Source organism: Ceratotherium simum, chromosome 40 (genome assembly GCF_057802395.1).
Source record: "Ceratotherium simum simum isolate JZ-2026a chromosome 40, ASM5780239v1, whole genome shotgun sequence".
NCBI lineage: Eukaryota > Metazoa > Chordata > Mammalia > Perissodactyla > Rhinocerotidae > Ceratotherium > Ceratotherium simum.
In genome coordinates, this window is record NC_141939.1 from 5,244,917 (window position 1) to 5,261,519 (window position 16,603).

Below are 16,603 nucleotides of genomic sequence, written 5' to 3' on the forward strand. Positions count from 1 at the left end.
TGGACACTCAGTCCGCTCGCCCAAGACTCTCCGCGCGAGTCGGCCCTGCGGGGGCAAACTCTAGCCAAGAAACGCGGCAACCAGACGGTGGACGCTCCTCACCAAATCTTCCAGAAGCTGGGGTCGGCGGTGCAGTCCCTGGCACCCCAAACTCTTAGGCAATGGGCCACCACATGGCTTCAGGCTCCATCACGGAGTGGGCAGCCCAGATCCCTAACTTTCTCTGTGGACCGTCCCCCAGCCCCCACCGTAACCCCCGCGTGCGCGTGCACACACACACACTTTCATTCATAAATGCGAGCAACAATATCGTTGCCTGGGCGTGGGATCACACACTCTCTAAGCGAGAAATAATTGGAGGTGGCAGTGGAAAGTTGTGCCGGGAGAAGGGAGGGGACCACTATCGCCGCCACTCTCCAAACCAGGTCTTGTATGCCGAAGTCCCGGATTCTTGAAAATTCTGCCAGGTCAGGGAACCCAGCTGGGATTTCACTGAGCTGGTGGAAGCTCCTTTGGCGGGGATGGGGGTGGGGAAGACATGAACTCCCCTTACTTCACATAAAATGCCAAAGCGCACACACTTTTCCTCTTCAGCCTCTGTTCAGCCATATACGGGGTCCTCGTTGGGAGCAGGATGCCAGGAGCGCGTGGAAGGCGGCTGTCTGGGTAACTGACCGGTCAGCGCAAGATCTCAGTCCCTTTCCCTGGGACTTTGGCCAGGACTGCGTATGCCCCTCGCCTTTGATGCGCCTGTTTTTATGCCTTTTCTGTCCTCATTCACTATCTGCCAGCGGTCGCTGAGTCTGGTTGGTAATGGGGTTGCCATAGCGACCAATCCCCTGTCGCCATGGTACCCAGGAGGTAAACAGTTTCAAGCTGCAAAGGCTCCTCGCTAGCTCTCCCAGAACGCACACTGGCTGCGTGCGGGTTTCCTGCGGGAGTCTGGGAGGAATGGCAATAACCAGCCGCCCTTCCAGCAGCCTGCTCATCTGATACCCTCTCTAATCCCTGCCAACCACGGGTGCCTCCACGTTGAGATGGGTCAAGGTTTTTCCTCCATCCCCCAATTGCATACACTGGGGCCAGGGGATAAATGGTTTTCCCTCTGACCTAATTCATGTAGGCTGCACAATTACTGTAGTAATTGTAGTTTTTGCACGACTACTCTTCGGTGCAAAACATAAGGCTAAGTCTGGTGGGAGAAACAGAATTAAACAGGCACAGTCCCTGCCCTCTGGACATCACCAGGTAGTGTGGGAGACAAGCCCTTACAGCACCTGTCAGCAGGCCTGTGCTCTGGGCTGTAGTAGAGGTGATAACAGTTCCCTGGGAGTAAAGAAAGGAGGGAGAGACTGACTCCTGGTCAGGAAGGGCGTCCCAGGAGAGGTCATATTGGAGTTGAAACTTGAAGGATGAAAGGACTTTCAACTGGTAAGCAAGAGGGGAAACATCTCTCCAGGCAGAGGGACTAACAGAAGCAAAGATGTGTGGATTGGTCAGGAGAGGATAGGCTTTGCTGTGGTAACATATGGACTCGGAACGTCACAGTGGCTTAGCTCATCACTTATGCAATGTCTGAAGTTACGAGGCATTGGGGGACCCTGCATCGTGGGAGGAATCTGCTGGCCAGAGCCTGCTGCACCTGGCCTGGAAGGGAGACTGGGACATACAGGAAGCACAGGGTGAGCTTTGCTGAGCAGACTCTGCCAATAGGTGGGGTGAGAAAATTCATGACACGCTTAAGGAAAGAGTGAGTAATTTGTTTTAACTGGTGCATCCCGTTTAGGCTGATATAGTCCAGGTTACAAAAAGTCTTGAGCGTCAAGCTAAAACTGTATGCTGGAGGGCGGGCCCGGTGGCTTAGTGGTTGAGTGCGCGTGCTCTGCTACTGGCGGCCCCGGGTTCGGACCCGGGTGCGCACTGAAGCACCGCTTCTCCGGCCATGCTGAGGCCGCGTCCCACATACAGCAACTAGAAGGATGTGCAACTATGACATACAACTATCTACTGGGGCTTTGGGGGAAAAAAGGAGGAGGATTGGCAATAGATGTTAGCTCAGAGCCGGTCTTCCTCAGCAAAAAAAAAAAAAAAATAAGAGGAGGATTAGCATGGATGTTAGCTCAGGGCTGATCTTCCTCACACACACAAAAAAACTGTATGCTGGAGAAAATAGGCAACTCCTGAAAGTTTCTGAGTGACATGATTAAAACTACCTTTTAGAAAGACCCTGGTGTCAATTTGGAAGATAGATTCATTCATTCATTCATTCATTCATTCATTCCATGCTCATTGAGCACTTCATAAGTGCCAGGCCTTGGATGGGTTGCAGAGGGACTGAAGATGGAAGATGAGCAAAGGGAATTATTTCAACAATCTGGGGAGGGGGACAAGGACCCGGACAAAGGTGGGAACAGAACTCAAGGAGGCCAGGGGCTGCCTCTGGCTTCTTCACTACTATATACGCACTGCCTGGCAGAGCCCCTGGCACATGCTTAGTGCTCAGTCCATTTCTGAATTAGTGAATGAATGAGTGAGAGGGGCCAGAGGGCACAGATAGTTGGTGGTGTAGCTGAGGGTTTGGTGATGCTGGATGGGGAATGAGAGAGGAGTATGTCGTGTCTCAGCTGAGTGATCAGTTGGCCCTGGGTGTCATGTACCGCATTAAGGAGTACAGGGCTCAGGAGAGGAAGAGCGTATTTGGGAGTAGCTGGGGTGGTGCCATTCCAGACGGTTAGTTTTGTACTAACAAAAACTCTTCCCTGGATATGCTACATCCTCACACTGCCTGAACGCTGGATCTCCTCTGATCCCCAGAGCATTTCTTTCTTTCTTTCTTTTTTTTTGCAGAGGAAGATTCACCCTGAGCTAACATCTGTTGCCAATCTTCCTCTTTTTGCTTGAGGAAGATCTGCCCTGAGCTAATATCTGTGCCAATCTCCCTCTATTTTTTTTGTATGTGGGTCGCCGCCACAGCACAATCATGGACGAGTGGTGTAGGTCTGCGCCCAGGAACCGAATCTGGGCCACCGAAGCAGAACACACTGACCTTAACCACTAGGCCACAGGGCCAGCTCCCCCAGCGCATTTCTTTTGTCCTCCTTTGCAGGACTTTGCACATTCTGTCTTGTATTATAATCATGCAGTGTAGGGGTTAAACTCAGACTTTTGTTCCCCAGTTTCACTGGGTGACTTTGAATAAGTTATTTCACTGTTCTGAGTCTCAGTTTCTTTATGTGTAAATTGAAAGTAATGGTTTTAATACCTGCTCACTGACTTCTTGGAAGGAGTAAACGAAGTAATTGGAGTGAATTCCTTAGCGTAGTGCCTGACATGGTACGTGCTCAAAGTTAGACATGGCCATCTTATCATTTCCTATAATAAACAATGTATTGCTTTTATAGTCACATCCCAAAAGTTAATTAAGGGAAAAAAACACACTTTACCTCCTGTGCCTGCAGCTAGGCTTGGTGAAACAGGTCCCTGGGGAACAAAGGGAGGTCCCCTGCCTGGGCTTGTTGGCTGTGTGTGTGTGTGTGTGTGTGTGTGTGTGTGTGTGTGTGTCAGGGGTTGGGGATGGGGGAAAAGACAGAGTTCTGGCTCAGGCATCTGCAGGGCAGGCTACAGAGATCTGGACTCTCCAGCTCGAGCAGCATCTGGAAAGCAGTTTCATCCTTTGGAATCTCAACCTGAGCAGCTGAATCTTATTGCAAAACAATCATTTTGAAACTGAGTACACTTAGCCCTGAGGAAACCAGGGTCCTGTTAATTCTGAGTCATCTCTGCAGAAGACCAAGACACTTTCTAGGCATGAGACAGGCCTCTGTCTGGTGATTGAGTAACATGATTGGTAACCTTGTTACAATTTCAGTGCGTTCTCTTTCACCCCAAATCTCTTCCTGTTCTTGAGAATAGTGTTAATTTTTCTTCTCAGGACGGAATTGAAAATCTGCAGCTGGCAAAACGCAAGCTTCCCTTTGCTTGCTATAAAAATGCATCAAGTTCAGAAGAGGGAGAACTCACAGCCGTTCAGAGGTTTCCTTGGGAAATAAGGCTCAACTCTCCTAACTCAGACTCCTTCTCTCTCTTGGTGTGGGGACGTCCCAGGGTTTGCCCATACTCCACAGAAAATGGGGCGAGAGATTCTGACCGCCATGTCCTCTCATCACGTGGGAGCTCAACCCTGAGTACAACTGGACACACTCTCGTGATCTAAGACCTGAGCTGCCCTTTTGAGCCCTTTCTCGGGCAGATGGAAGAAGCTTTGATACTTACTGGTCCCAGAAATTGGCCTTGTTTCTTGAGAGGCAGGGGATTAAGCCTGCAGGCTCTACAATTAGAGAGCCTGCTATAGTCCTGGCTGTGTGAACTGTGTACCCTGGTTTGCTCATCTATAAAATAGGGCTAATAATAGCACCTACCTCATAGGGTTATTGTGAGGATTAAACAAATTAATATGTGTAGAGCCGTACCTGGCATAGTGTAAGCCCTCACAAATGTGATTGTTATTATTGTGTTATTTTGACATCTCTCCCCTTTATTACGTTTATATTTTGTGAGTTCCTTGTAGCAGATATTGTGAGTTTTGCGTTTTGAAAGTGTTTTGGTTTCAGATTTAACATTACTATCTTTAGATATAATTCACATGCTATAAAAGCATCCATTTAAAGTATACATTTCAATGATTTTTAGTATATTCTCAGTTGTGCGACCATCACCACAATATAAGTTTAAAACTTTCAACACCCCAAAAAGAAATCCTGTAGTTATTAGCAGTCCCTCTTTTCTCTGCCTTTCCCCCAACTCTCGCCTCTGGCAACCGCTAATCTACTTTCTACCTTTATGGATTTGCCTATTCTGGATTCCATATAAATGGAATCATACACTATGTGGCCTTTTGTGTCTAGCTTCTTCCACTTAGCGGAATGTTTTCAAGGTTTATCCAAGTGTTGTAGCATGTATCAGTATTTTATTCTTTTTAATTGCCTAATAATACTCCACATGAATAACATTCCATTATGTAGATATACCACATTTTGTTTATCCAGTTATTAGTTGATAGACATTTAGGTTGTTTCCACTTTTTGGCTATTATGAATAATGCTGCTATTAGTATTCAAGTACAAGTCATTGTGTGGACAGATGTTTTTATTTCCCTCAGGTATATATGCACTTAGGAATGGAATTCCCGGGTCATATGGTAACTCTATGTTTAGCATTTTGAGAATCTGTCCAACAGTTTTCCAAAGTGGCTGTACCATTTACATTCCCACCAGTAATGTATGAGGATTCCAGTTTCTCCACATCCTTGTCAACACTAGTTTTTGTCTTTTTTTTTTTTTCTTATAGCCATTGTAGGCAGTATGGAGTGGCGTATCATCATGATTTTGATTTGCATTTCTCCATGGCTAAATATGTTAAGCATCTTTTCATGTGCTTGTTGAACATTTGTGTGTCTTTTTCAGAGAAATGTCTATCAAATCCTTTGCCCATTATCAATTAGGTTACTCGTCTTTTTATTATTGGGTTGTAAAAGAGTTCTTTATATATTCTAAATACAAGTCCCTTACCAATATATGATTTTAAATTATTTTCTCCCATTCTGTGGGTTGCCTTTTTACTTTTTTGGTGGTGTCATTTGATGCACAAAGGTTTTTTATTCTGATGAAGTCCAATCTATTTTTTCTGTTGTCACTTACGCTTTTGGTGTCAAATCTAAGAAACCATCGCCTAATTCAGGATCATGAAGATTTACTTATATGTTTTCTTCCATAAATTTTATAGTTTTAGCCCTTACATTTAAGTCTATGATCCATTTTGAGCTAATTTCTGTGTATAGTGTTTATTCTTTTGCATGTGGATATCCAGTTGGCCCAGCAACATTTGTTGAAAAGACTGTTTATTCTTTCCCCCTTTGAATTATCTTGTTACCACTGTCAAAAATCAATTGATCAAAAATGTGAGGGTTTATTTCTGGACTCTCAATTCTATTCCATTGACCTATACACCTATCCTTACACCAGTATCACACTATCTTGATTACTATGTCTTTGTAATAGGTTTTAAAATCAGAAAGTATGAGTCCTCCAACTTTGTTTTTCTTTTTCAAAATTTCAAGATTGTTTTGGCTATTCTGCGTCCCTCGAATTTCCATGTACATTTTAGGATCAGCTTGTCAATTTCTGCAAAAATTCCAGCAGTGATTTTGATAAAGATTGCATTGAATCTGTAGATCAGTTTGGGGAGTATTGCCATCTTAACAATACTAAATCTTCCGATCTATGAGCAGGAGATATCTTTCCATTTCTTTATATCTTCTTTAATTTCTCTCAACAATGTTTTATAGTTTTCAGCGTACAAATCTTCCATTTCCTTGGTTAAATTTATTTCTAGGTATTTTATTCTTTTTGCTGCTATTAAAACTGGGATTGTTTTCTCAATTTCATTTTCTTACTATTTATTGCTAGTGTATAGAACTACAATTGATTTTCGTACACTGATCTTGTATCCTGCCACACTACTAAACTCATTTATTAATTCTAATAGTTTTTTAGTGGATTCCTTACTATTTTCTATATGTGTATCATGTCATCTGCAAATAAAGATAGTTTTACATCTTTTCCTATCTGGATGCTTTCGTTTATTTTTCTTGCCTAATTACCTTGGCTAGCAGTACAATGTTGCATAGAGGTGGTAAGAGTGGACATCTTTGTCTTATTTCTGATCTTAGGGGGAAAGCATCCAGTCTTTCACCCTTAAGTATAATGTTATACTGTGTTTTTATCATAGATATCCTTTTCAGGTTGAGGAACTTCCTTTCTAGTCCTAGTTTGTTGATTGTTTTTTATCATGAAAGCATGTTGGATTTTGTCAAATGCCTTTCCTGTGTTGTTGAGATGATGGTGTGGTTTGCACCCTTTGTTCTATTAATATGGTGTATTACCCTAACTGATTTTGGATGTTAAATCAACTTTGCATTCCTTGGATAAATATCACTTGGTCATGCTGTAGAAACCTTTTTATATATTGCTGGATTTGGTTTGTTAGTATTTTGTTGAGGATTTTTGCATATTAATGTAATTTTCAAAGTGCCCTCTCAGATAAGTTCTGGTATTCAAGTAGTTTTTACTTATATTATACCATGTCCAAAGAATATTAACATTATATGGTTTTTTTCCTTTTCCTTTTTTGAAGCTCTGGATTATTTTCATTTCCTCCACATAGGATCACATTCACACACAAAATGTGAGGGAACCGTCAGGTATAATATTTGTACTGTAGAATTTTGTCCCATCAAGGAACTTCTGGAATGGAAGTACCTTTAATAATTAGTTGGGCCTTGGTTTTCAGCTTTGCTCCACAGAGTTCCCTGGGGTGTTCTGTACATATTTTAAGAGGTGTTTTTTTTAGTGCATATTTAAATGTCTTAAAAACCCAAATGAGTAAAGACAGCACTGACATGTGTACCATACCAAACTTTAATGGTCAAAATTAACTTGTGTCCCACTGATTGTCTTTATAAAAGTTATCAAATACATTTAAATAAAATATTCAAGTGAATGTTTTATGCATTGGGTTTCTGTGGAAGATTTCATTTGCAATAAGTCCGTGTCTATCATTGGATGAAAAAACTAAGGTGCTGGGTCACTTGCCCAAATTGGAGGCTGAGCTGAGAAGAGAATCCAGCTCTTCGTTCTCTCAGTACAGTGCCCTTGACCACCTATATTGTCTTTCCAATGTCATCAGTCTCAAACAAAAGATATTTTACTCAGGGTTTTCCTTCTACCCTAAGATGGCTTGAAAACACACAGCCCTCATCACTGAGCATAGTAATGTCTGTTGTGTTCCTTGTGTTTGTTCTGTGAGCTGGTTCTCAGGTCTCAGAATGATTAAGTGACTTAGCATTGGATATTTTCCCTTCTACCCTGCAGTTCTCAGATGGGATGAGGGAAGAAGGGAAAGGCAATTAGAAGCGTGCTTTAGAAAAAGTTCCAAGGCATGTAGACCCTGTGGGAGTTGTTGACTTATCTTTGGAGTTTAATTTGACAAAGTGGACCTGTCCAACCTCACATTGACTGAGAATTTGCTCAGTGCTTTTGCCGAGAGTGATGCTGAGCAAGTTGAGTTGTGGAGGACAGAAACGGATGAAACCCAGAAAAATATTCCTTCTGAGAAGATCAAAGTGGTTAAAGTGATTCATTTCAGCTGGGGAAAATGGAGGCCTGGGCCAAGTGTGCCTGTCCGTCAAGACCGCGGGGCTCCCTCCCGATTGGGGTTTCAGTTTGTTTGGCATGGCTTTGCGTCCAGACTTGGTGCCTCACTAATTAGACCTGAGGAGTCACAACCAAAGACAATGATGATTCAGAAAGGCCTCCAGTGGCCTCGAGGAGTATGCATATTGGGTATGCAGGTACCTCTCTATTGCCTGAGCTAAATTCAGGGCTTGGAAAATGTTAATATTTCAAATGACACAAATTGAAACAGGACTGGTTTTTATGTTTGTCATAATAAAAAAGAAGACAGAGCATAGACAATTTTTTTTTTAGTATAATCAGTTAGTGATCATGAGTGGGGACCAAGATTTTTTTCCAGAAGCACATTTTAGCTTAGAGCAAAGGGCTTTACATGTTTGACCTCCTTTGTTGTTACTTGCTCTCTCCCTCATAAATTCTCATCTGTTTTTAAGTAGGATAAATGTTCACTTTGACTCATTCACAGGAGCATTGTGAGGATCGAATGAGTTAACATACCTTTAAAGCTATAGAACAGTACCAGGCTCAGTGAATACACTGTCGTTATCATCAGTGTCATCATTACAATTACTCACCTGTTCCTCCTCCATTTATGCCACCTACTTTTGATTACCTACCATGTGTATATGCTGGGCCTTTGGGAGGATAAAATATTTTTAAAGTAAAAGGAAATAGTTCTTGCCTTCAAGGCTTTTGGAGTTAATAAAGGAATGAGAAAAGTACAAGAGTAACTGCAATGCAGGTGAGCTGTGCTGGATTACCGGCCTACTTAGGTGTCCAGGCCAAAAATGATGGAGAGAGTTAAAGATATGCACCAGACCACAGAAATCACAATCAAATCCTGAAAAGTGCACAGCACAATGGCTAACACATGGTAAATGTTGAATGGTCTTAAATAAAGATTGAGATTGCTCCTCACTTAAGAAGCCTCCTCAGACCTCAGCGGTCCCTGAGTCAGAATTAGTCCACCACTATCCACATTGCTCCCCATCGTGCCTCTATCTCTGTTTCAGCACCTCTCTATCTTACCCACTATTTACATGCTGTTGCCCACATGCAATTTTGTGCTTTCAAAGACAGGGACCTATCTTCTTCATCTTCATAATCCTCAGGGCTGGGTACAATGCCTGGGACATTGAAGGAGCCAATAAGTGTGTTGGAGGGAAGAAAACATGTTGGATTTAGTAATGTTGTAAAGAAGATGAGAATTGTCTGATGCGATGTGTTCCTAATTCCCCAGTCAAGCCCTAGGAAACACGTTCATTTGGGAGATGCTCATAAACCGTTCTTCTACTCACACCCGGGATCCACTTCAAGGTCACCCTGGTAGTTGGCAGGATGCATCTTCTTCCTGTGCTTGAAAATTAAAATTATATTTGTGCATTTCTAATCTCCTGTAGTGAGTGTGATAAACAAAACACACCAGGGCCAGACAGACCCAAGCCTGTTTCCCCATCTGCAAAATCAGCATCACTATTACCTCTGGGGGTTCCTGAGGATTAACGAGTAAAGGATATGAAAATGCCTCACACTCAGGGGGCCCTGGCTGGATGACAGTTTTCATTTACAACAGAGCCTCAGGATCACTGATTGTAATTTCGTCATCTCATCTGTAAGTTCTCCTAGAGTTTATCAGGGCCAGGAGATATGAAAACACATAGTGCATTTGGGGAATCTCTTAGGATGTCATGACTTAAAAACTGGTAAATAAAGGGAAAGAATTAAGTGATTATCCTGCCTTTCTTGTATGAACTGCACTACTGAGCAGTCAAATAGTAAGTAACATTTTCTTTTTTAAGAATATTTCGGCTGATTGTTGAAGAAGGAATAATAGACTACCACCAATTTGCAACTTCTAATGAATTGATAGATCTAGGCAATGATCATCAACGACTACTACAATCACCCAAAGAAATATTCTTGCAAAAGAAGAAATTGAACCCAAACTTGACCAAGCCTCTGAGTACAACTGCCAATTTACAGGAAACATTGTAGAGTTGGAATTGGCAAAAATCCATATTGTAGGAAACTCTATAGTATAATTACGTTTCTTCTATGAAGAGAAAGAAGAGCAATGCATAGAAAATTTTAGATTAAAAACTACCAATGAGGGGCCCGCCCGGTGGCACAAGTGGTTAAGTGTGCGTGCTCTGCTGCGGCGGCCCGGGGTTCACCGGTTCGGATCCCCGGTGTGCACGGACGCACAGCTTGGCAAGCCATGCTGTGGCAACGTCCCATATAAAGTGGAGGAAGATTGGCACGGATGTCAGCCCAGGGCCAGTCTTCCTCAGCAAAAAACGAGGAGGATTGGCAGATGTTAGCACAGGGCTGATCTTCCTCACAAAAAAAAAAAAACAAAAAAATACCAATGAGATACATCAACCAATCAGAATATATGGAACTTACTTTGGTCCTGTTTTTTTAAGTAATTTTTTAAAAAAAGACAACGACTTTAACATTTATGAAACAATTAAGAAAAAAAAAAGATTTTGACTTATCTTAAGATAACATCTCCCTTTAATGGTGTACATTTTGCCCTGTCTGACCCAACATCATTCTCCTGGATTAAGAACACAGAATTAAACAGGAAATTAGTTTTACCTCCAACTCTTGATGGGCCCGGGTCAAGAGTGCACATAGCCCGCTTACCATATGTCTAAATATCTAAAAAACATCCTCTTAGCTGAGGTAATCCCCTCCCACCAACAAAAAACAGACCCTTAGACAAGGGCATGTCACAGGCAGTTTATCTGGGGAGTGATTCCAAGGAGGAGAAGTAGGGGTCTTGGAAGAAAAAACAAGGGAAGAAGGGAAAGCCACCCCAAGTATACATTATCAAGCTGATCGCCACTCCGGGCAACTGTCTTGATCCTTCAAGGGCTTCCCTGAAGAGCAATGTGGACTGTACCTCCAAATTATCTTCCTGAGCAATAGAAGAGGGGAACATTTGCTCATGGTTCCTGGGTTCTATTAGCCACGGGTTACCCAAGGGGAGTTAACTCCCTAGCACTTCTAGGTTTGCACGTGTGTCAGAATGGCTGACATGGTCCCAGTAGGTGTTCCCTGGGGGAAGCAGGGAAGCCCCAGGGAAGAAGGTGAGCAAGCCACAGTGTAGCTGAGGCAGGATGCTACTGGGCTACCCAGCATGCAGCTGGTTGCCACAGCAACAGCTGAACTAAAAGATGGGCAGGAAGAATGTGAGGTAGAGGTGCCCGTTACAGACACTCAGCTGGCAAACTGCTAAATCAAACATGCCCTATCCGCCTATCTTGACAAATCAGTTTCACAAAGACTTGGAGGCCAGGTTCAAATTGAGAGTTCTCAGGCCCCTGTGAGTTCAGCTTCAGAACATGGTGGCAAGGGGAGATTTGATCTCTGGTCCCCCACCCAGGGCCCTTCTGTGCCCAGCCCTGGATCCACCTCATGTCACAAGGGGGCTTTCACACATGTATGTGGACATCCTGCCCACACCTCTAAGCTCCGTTCACCCCTCCCTCACAAACAGCTGCTTGCTGGCCACTCTGAGGCCGAGGGGAGTGCACTCCAGTGCCAATCTCAGGAAGACAGACCTGGGAAAACGTCCAGGAAGGCTCTAGAACCAGTCCAGGGCCTCCCAGGCAGAGAATTTGGGGGTCCTGGGCACCCAGGACATAGTTTAGAGCAGGGGACAGGGTTCTGGGTAGGCACGTACCCTTGGCCTCATGGACTTCTCAATCCTTTGTGAGGGATGTGGTGCGGGAGGGCCAGAGTGGAGTCCTTTAAAGCGTGGGGCCCCAGGTAGAGACCCCTCCTGCTCAGGCCAAAAGGCAATGCTGGTTCTTTGCCATCCATTCACTTTACACTATAGGCGATGGAGTCAGACAGATCTTTGTCCATCTTGGCTCAGGCGGCAAACAATAACATGAGGGAAACTACTCACCTGTTCAGTTTCTTCAGTTGTAAAAGGGAAGGTTGTGAGGATTGAAGGAGAAAATATTACACAAGCACTTGCCCTGTGCCTGGCAGATAGTGGCGCCCCACAGGAGGCAGGTCTGTGAGGGGCCAGAAGGGCTGCCTCCATACAAGGGCATCTGGGGCCAGGCTTTGTGTCCAGGGCGGAGGGGGCTGAGGGAAGGAGCACAGGCTGGAGTCAATAAACTTTTTCTCTATTTGGTGCAATTTTCCTGGAAATGTATAAAGAAGAGTAATTTGATAGTTTTTGCACAGAGTCCCAAAACTTCTTTAAGACTTGTTCTAGGGCCGGCCCCGTGGCTTAGCGGTTAAGTGCGTGCGCTTCGCTGCCAGCGGCCCGGGTTCGGATCCCGGGTGCACACTGAGGCACCACTCCTCCAGCCATGCTGAGGCCGCGTCCCACATACAGCAACTAGAAGGATGTGCAGCTATGACATACGACTATCTACTGGGGCTTTGGGGAAAAAATAAATAAATAAAATTATTAAAAAAAAAAAAAAAAAAAAAAAGACTTGTTCTAGATCCCACTGGACTGTGAGCTCCTTGAGGACAGAGCTGCATACTGCTCTCTGATAAAAGCCTAGCTCTTAGCATAGTGCCTGACACTATTATTATAATGAGTGCTCAATAAAAAAGCATTGGATGGACGATTTCAAATTGGGTTTATTGCTTTTAATGGAAGGCTCTTTTTCATACGTTGGCTCTAAAGTTTCCATGTTAATCTCAAACTGGAATCATTCTCTTCCTCGAGCCTGCTCCTCCTCTCAGTTCCCTGCCTCAGTGTGCAACACCACCAACCCCCAAGCCGGCAGTCGGGGCATCATGCTCAGCACCTCACTCTCCATCACCCCTTATACCGGGTCAATTACCATGTCCTGGAGATTCTATCCATTTGGTAGTTTTTGGATATGTCTGAGTCACTACCGCAAACCTAGTTCAGACAAGTATTCTCGCTCCCTAAAATACTGCAGCAGCCTTTCAGCTGCTCACTTCACACCCATTCATGTTCCCTGAATATGTCCTCCCCAGCGCAGCCAGAGGGGCCTTTACACATCTGACCACATCCCAGCTGGGGTGCAGCTGCAGGACCCTCTAGTATCCATCAACTGCCCCACAAGCCTGTAAGATCCTTGAGAACAGTCTTTGCCTTATATTTCTTTGTATCTCCTATGATCAGCCAGAAACTCAGTAACTGTTACATAAAGTTTTTAAAATTAGAACAATTTTTGACCTATTCAGAAAATTATAAAATCTCAAATCAAAGATTTAAACTATCAAACATCAGAGATGAACCAGGACCAGAGGAGCCAACGGCAGCCCCTGAGTAACTCGTGGTGAACTGACCTTGGTGAGCAGGGGTCGTACTCATATTTGCTGATTTGGTGCAAGGCCCTGGGATCCTTGCACTGGCCCTCATTTGGATATGAAATTAACTTAGTCCTGGAGTGAGCCGTTGGGCTATTTCTAGAAATCACCATCTTTCTCAGGAGTCGTCTTTACTGACATCTGACACTTAAGCCATGTGGCTGCTCAAGGGAGCCTGTGCTGTGTGTTTCAGAAAACCCATCCTCAGGAATTTATCTTCCACCTGGAAGGTTTTGATCAGACATCATGGAACCGACCAATCTTTGTGTTCATCACAACAGCCCTGTGCTTGCATCAGCTTTCTTTTCTCATCAATCATAGGGACACCTTCTGATATTTGCTGAAGGGAAAGTATTTATGGTCTGCTTTCCAGCACAAGCATCATGCTTCAACAAGTTTTATCTATTTCTTTGACTGGACAAACTGCTTACCATCTCTGAGTCTCAACTTAGTCATCTTTGGGAATAAAAATCATAACTATCTGATGAGGTTATTGTGAGGATTATGAGATGAAATATGTATTGGGTTTAACATTGCATTGTAAAGGTTTTATGAATGTCAAGTATTATTGGGGGTTTTTTGTGCTTTGTTTTAAAACAGGATTTGGGGAGCTACTAAAATATGTGCAAAATTATAAGATAAAATTAAGTAAATGAGAAAACCAGAGTCAGAAGGGACATTGCATCATTCCAGAGAATCATGAGGGTTTTAGCTTTCTTACACCAAATGCCAACTTGGCCATACATTCGTTCATTGTCTGGATCAGCACTTACTTTGAGCAGCTCTTCAGCATGGTAGCCTATACACAGGAGTAAAAGAGCTTGTTTGTGCTTCAGGCTGGGACGAAGAGCCCAGAGATACCCAACTAAAATACGATGTGGCAAGAACTCTGAGAGAAACTGAATGAGGGCGTGTGCACCAGGGCTTTGCCTGAGGGGGGACCCTCACATACAGTGAGCTGGGTTTGCAGTTACTTCCCCTTCCTGATGACGTATCTGCTTTATGTTTATGTTTCAGCAACCATCTTGGGACTAAATGTGACAAAGCAAGAATATGGCCAAGATTAGCACCCAATACTCCCACCCCTCACCAGCCCACCGTGCGGTAAGGACCATGGACAGAGATCTGGATCACGTTGAAAATGGCCTCAGCAGGTAAGATAGGCTTTTCATTTTAAGCCTGGAACAGGTTACTCCCCTACCTGATCTGGACTGTGGGGGAAAGAAGGCCTTAGGCTCGTGGCCAACCACAGGTTGGAGGGTGGGGGCTATTCACAGAGCTCCTGCTAACTTTATTTTTCATCTCACTTAATCCTCACAACCCATACTGAAGTAGTTTTTATTCTCCTTTTAGAAATGTGGGAAAATGAGGCTCAGAAAGTTACATAACTTCTAGAGGTAATAAATTGAAGATTCAAATGCAACAGATTAAATTCCACTGTAAAAACTTCTCCAAAGTGCCACACTTTCCCATGTATACATCAAACATATATTGGACACTCTCTGTGCACCAGCCCTTGTCCTGGGCACTAGGGATGAGTACAAATCAAAGGTCCTGTCCCTCATTTCCAGGGGAAGGTCAGGACTCATGCTGTGCTCATGGGCCTGTAAGGAGTGGGCCATGCCTTGCCAGCAAAGCCATCAGCTTCATCAATGACATCCCAACATAGCAGCCATAAGGAAACCTGGGTTCTACTTCTAGCCCTGTTCCTAACTTACCAGTAGACCTGGGAAAACTCACTTAACCTCTCCATGCCTCAGTTTCTTCAACTGAAAAATGGAGCAGCATTCTTTTATAAGCTCCTGGAATAATAGTGAGGGAATGGGAGAGTACCTATTTGGTGCAAATGAACTTACATTTTTATGTTCCTTAAATACTCAATGAGTTGACTGAGTTGAACCATAAGAAACTATTTCCAATATTTATGTTATTTTTTTCCTACATATATAACACTAAAAACTTCCCCTTCCCATGATAACTGCATGTTATCTGATGGCCAAAAAGTGCAATGACAGTCCCTCAGTCCTCACATCCCTGGCACAGGGCCTTCTTCTGCCATTTCTCCTCACTCACTTGTGTACATTGCTTCTTCTCTCAGATGCACATTTGTTTTTTCCCTGTCTAGGTTCTTGGTCCCAGCTCCTTAGCAAACTCTGCTAATAAGTGATTCACAACAATTTCCAAAGAGATTGGGTCCCTACTATGGCAAACTTATACAGCCCTTGGACCCCACCTTTTGGGATGCAGGCAAAAGAAGGAAAATCTCAAAGCATCTCAACAGATATTTATTCCCTCCAACCATTTTAACTTGGTCCTGGGGCCCCAGGAAATTTGATATGACTCAGGGACATCAGAAATTCCCACCCTACTCAAATCTCTCCCTCCCAACTGGCCTATACCTGTGTCAATACCTGTGTCCCACCACTGGGGACTTATTCCTTTAGGTTAAGGCATTGCCCCTTATTTAAAAGAAAAAAAAATGCTATTATGACAGTTATCTACTATTAAAACTTTGGTATGCTTTAATAGTTTCTATCCCACATCTGAGCTAATAAAACCCTTTGAAGGGGAGCTTCGAAGAAGGTTGGGGTGAAGGGGAGAAAAGGCCCAAGTATGGACATATCAGTAAAGTCAGTCTCCCTGGGCAGCATCGGGCTCCTGGGATCTCGGGCCTAATGACAGAAGGACAGAGGCTGTCAGGATCAAGGAGAACTTAAAGCAAAGTGGAACTTTTCCCCATTGCTTCCTTTTGCCTCAACTGGGCATGACCCGGGCGACTCATGGAGCTTCCAGACTTCCTGGAGCAAAGAAGGCGGCAACGGGGTCTCAATCCGACTCCTTCCAGTGAGATACTCAAGAGGAGACGGCAGGCACAGTTGGTGGGCTGGAGCTCCTTCCCAGAATGCCTGCTTGACTAGACAAGACTGGGATAAGACTCCAGTCCAACTGACTTGTCCTGGCTCTGCCTCGGCCAGTGGCCTACACGCCCAGGCTGACTTGTGAGCTGTTCGAGAGGGCTCACGAGGTCTCTTGGAAGA

The 16,603-nt window shown here is 44.0% G+C and overlaps 1 protein-coding gene across 1 annotated transcript in view; it reads left to right on the top strand.

Moving 5' to 3' along the window:
- CNGA3 (cyclic nucleotide gated channel subunit alpha 3) overlaps positions 1–16,603 on the top strand; it is a 97,128-nt gene that overhangs the window by 44,550 nt on the left and 35,975 nt on the right. Inside the window, exon 2 of the mRNA XM_087426183.1 lies at positions 14,583–14,719. Within this exon, the coding sequence (XP_087282309.1) occupies positions 14,619–14,719 (101 nt within the window). The 5' untranslated portion in view covers positions 14,583–14,618. The remainder of the gene's footprint in view (positions 1–14,582; positions 14,720–16,603) is intronic.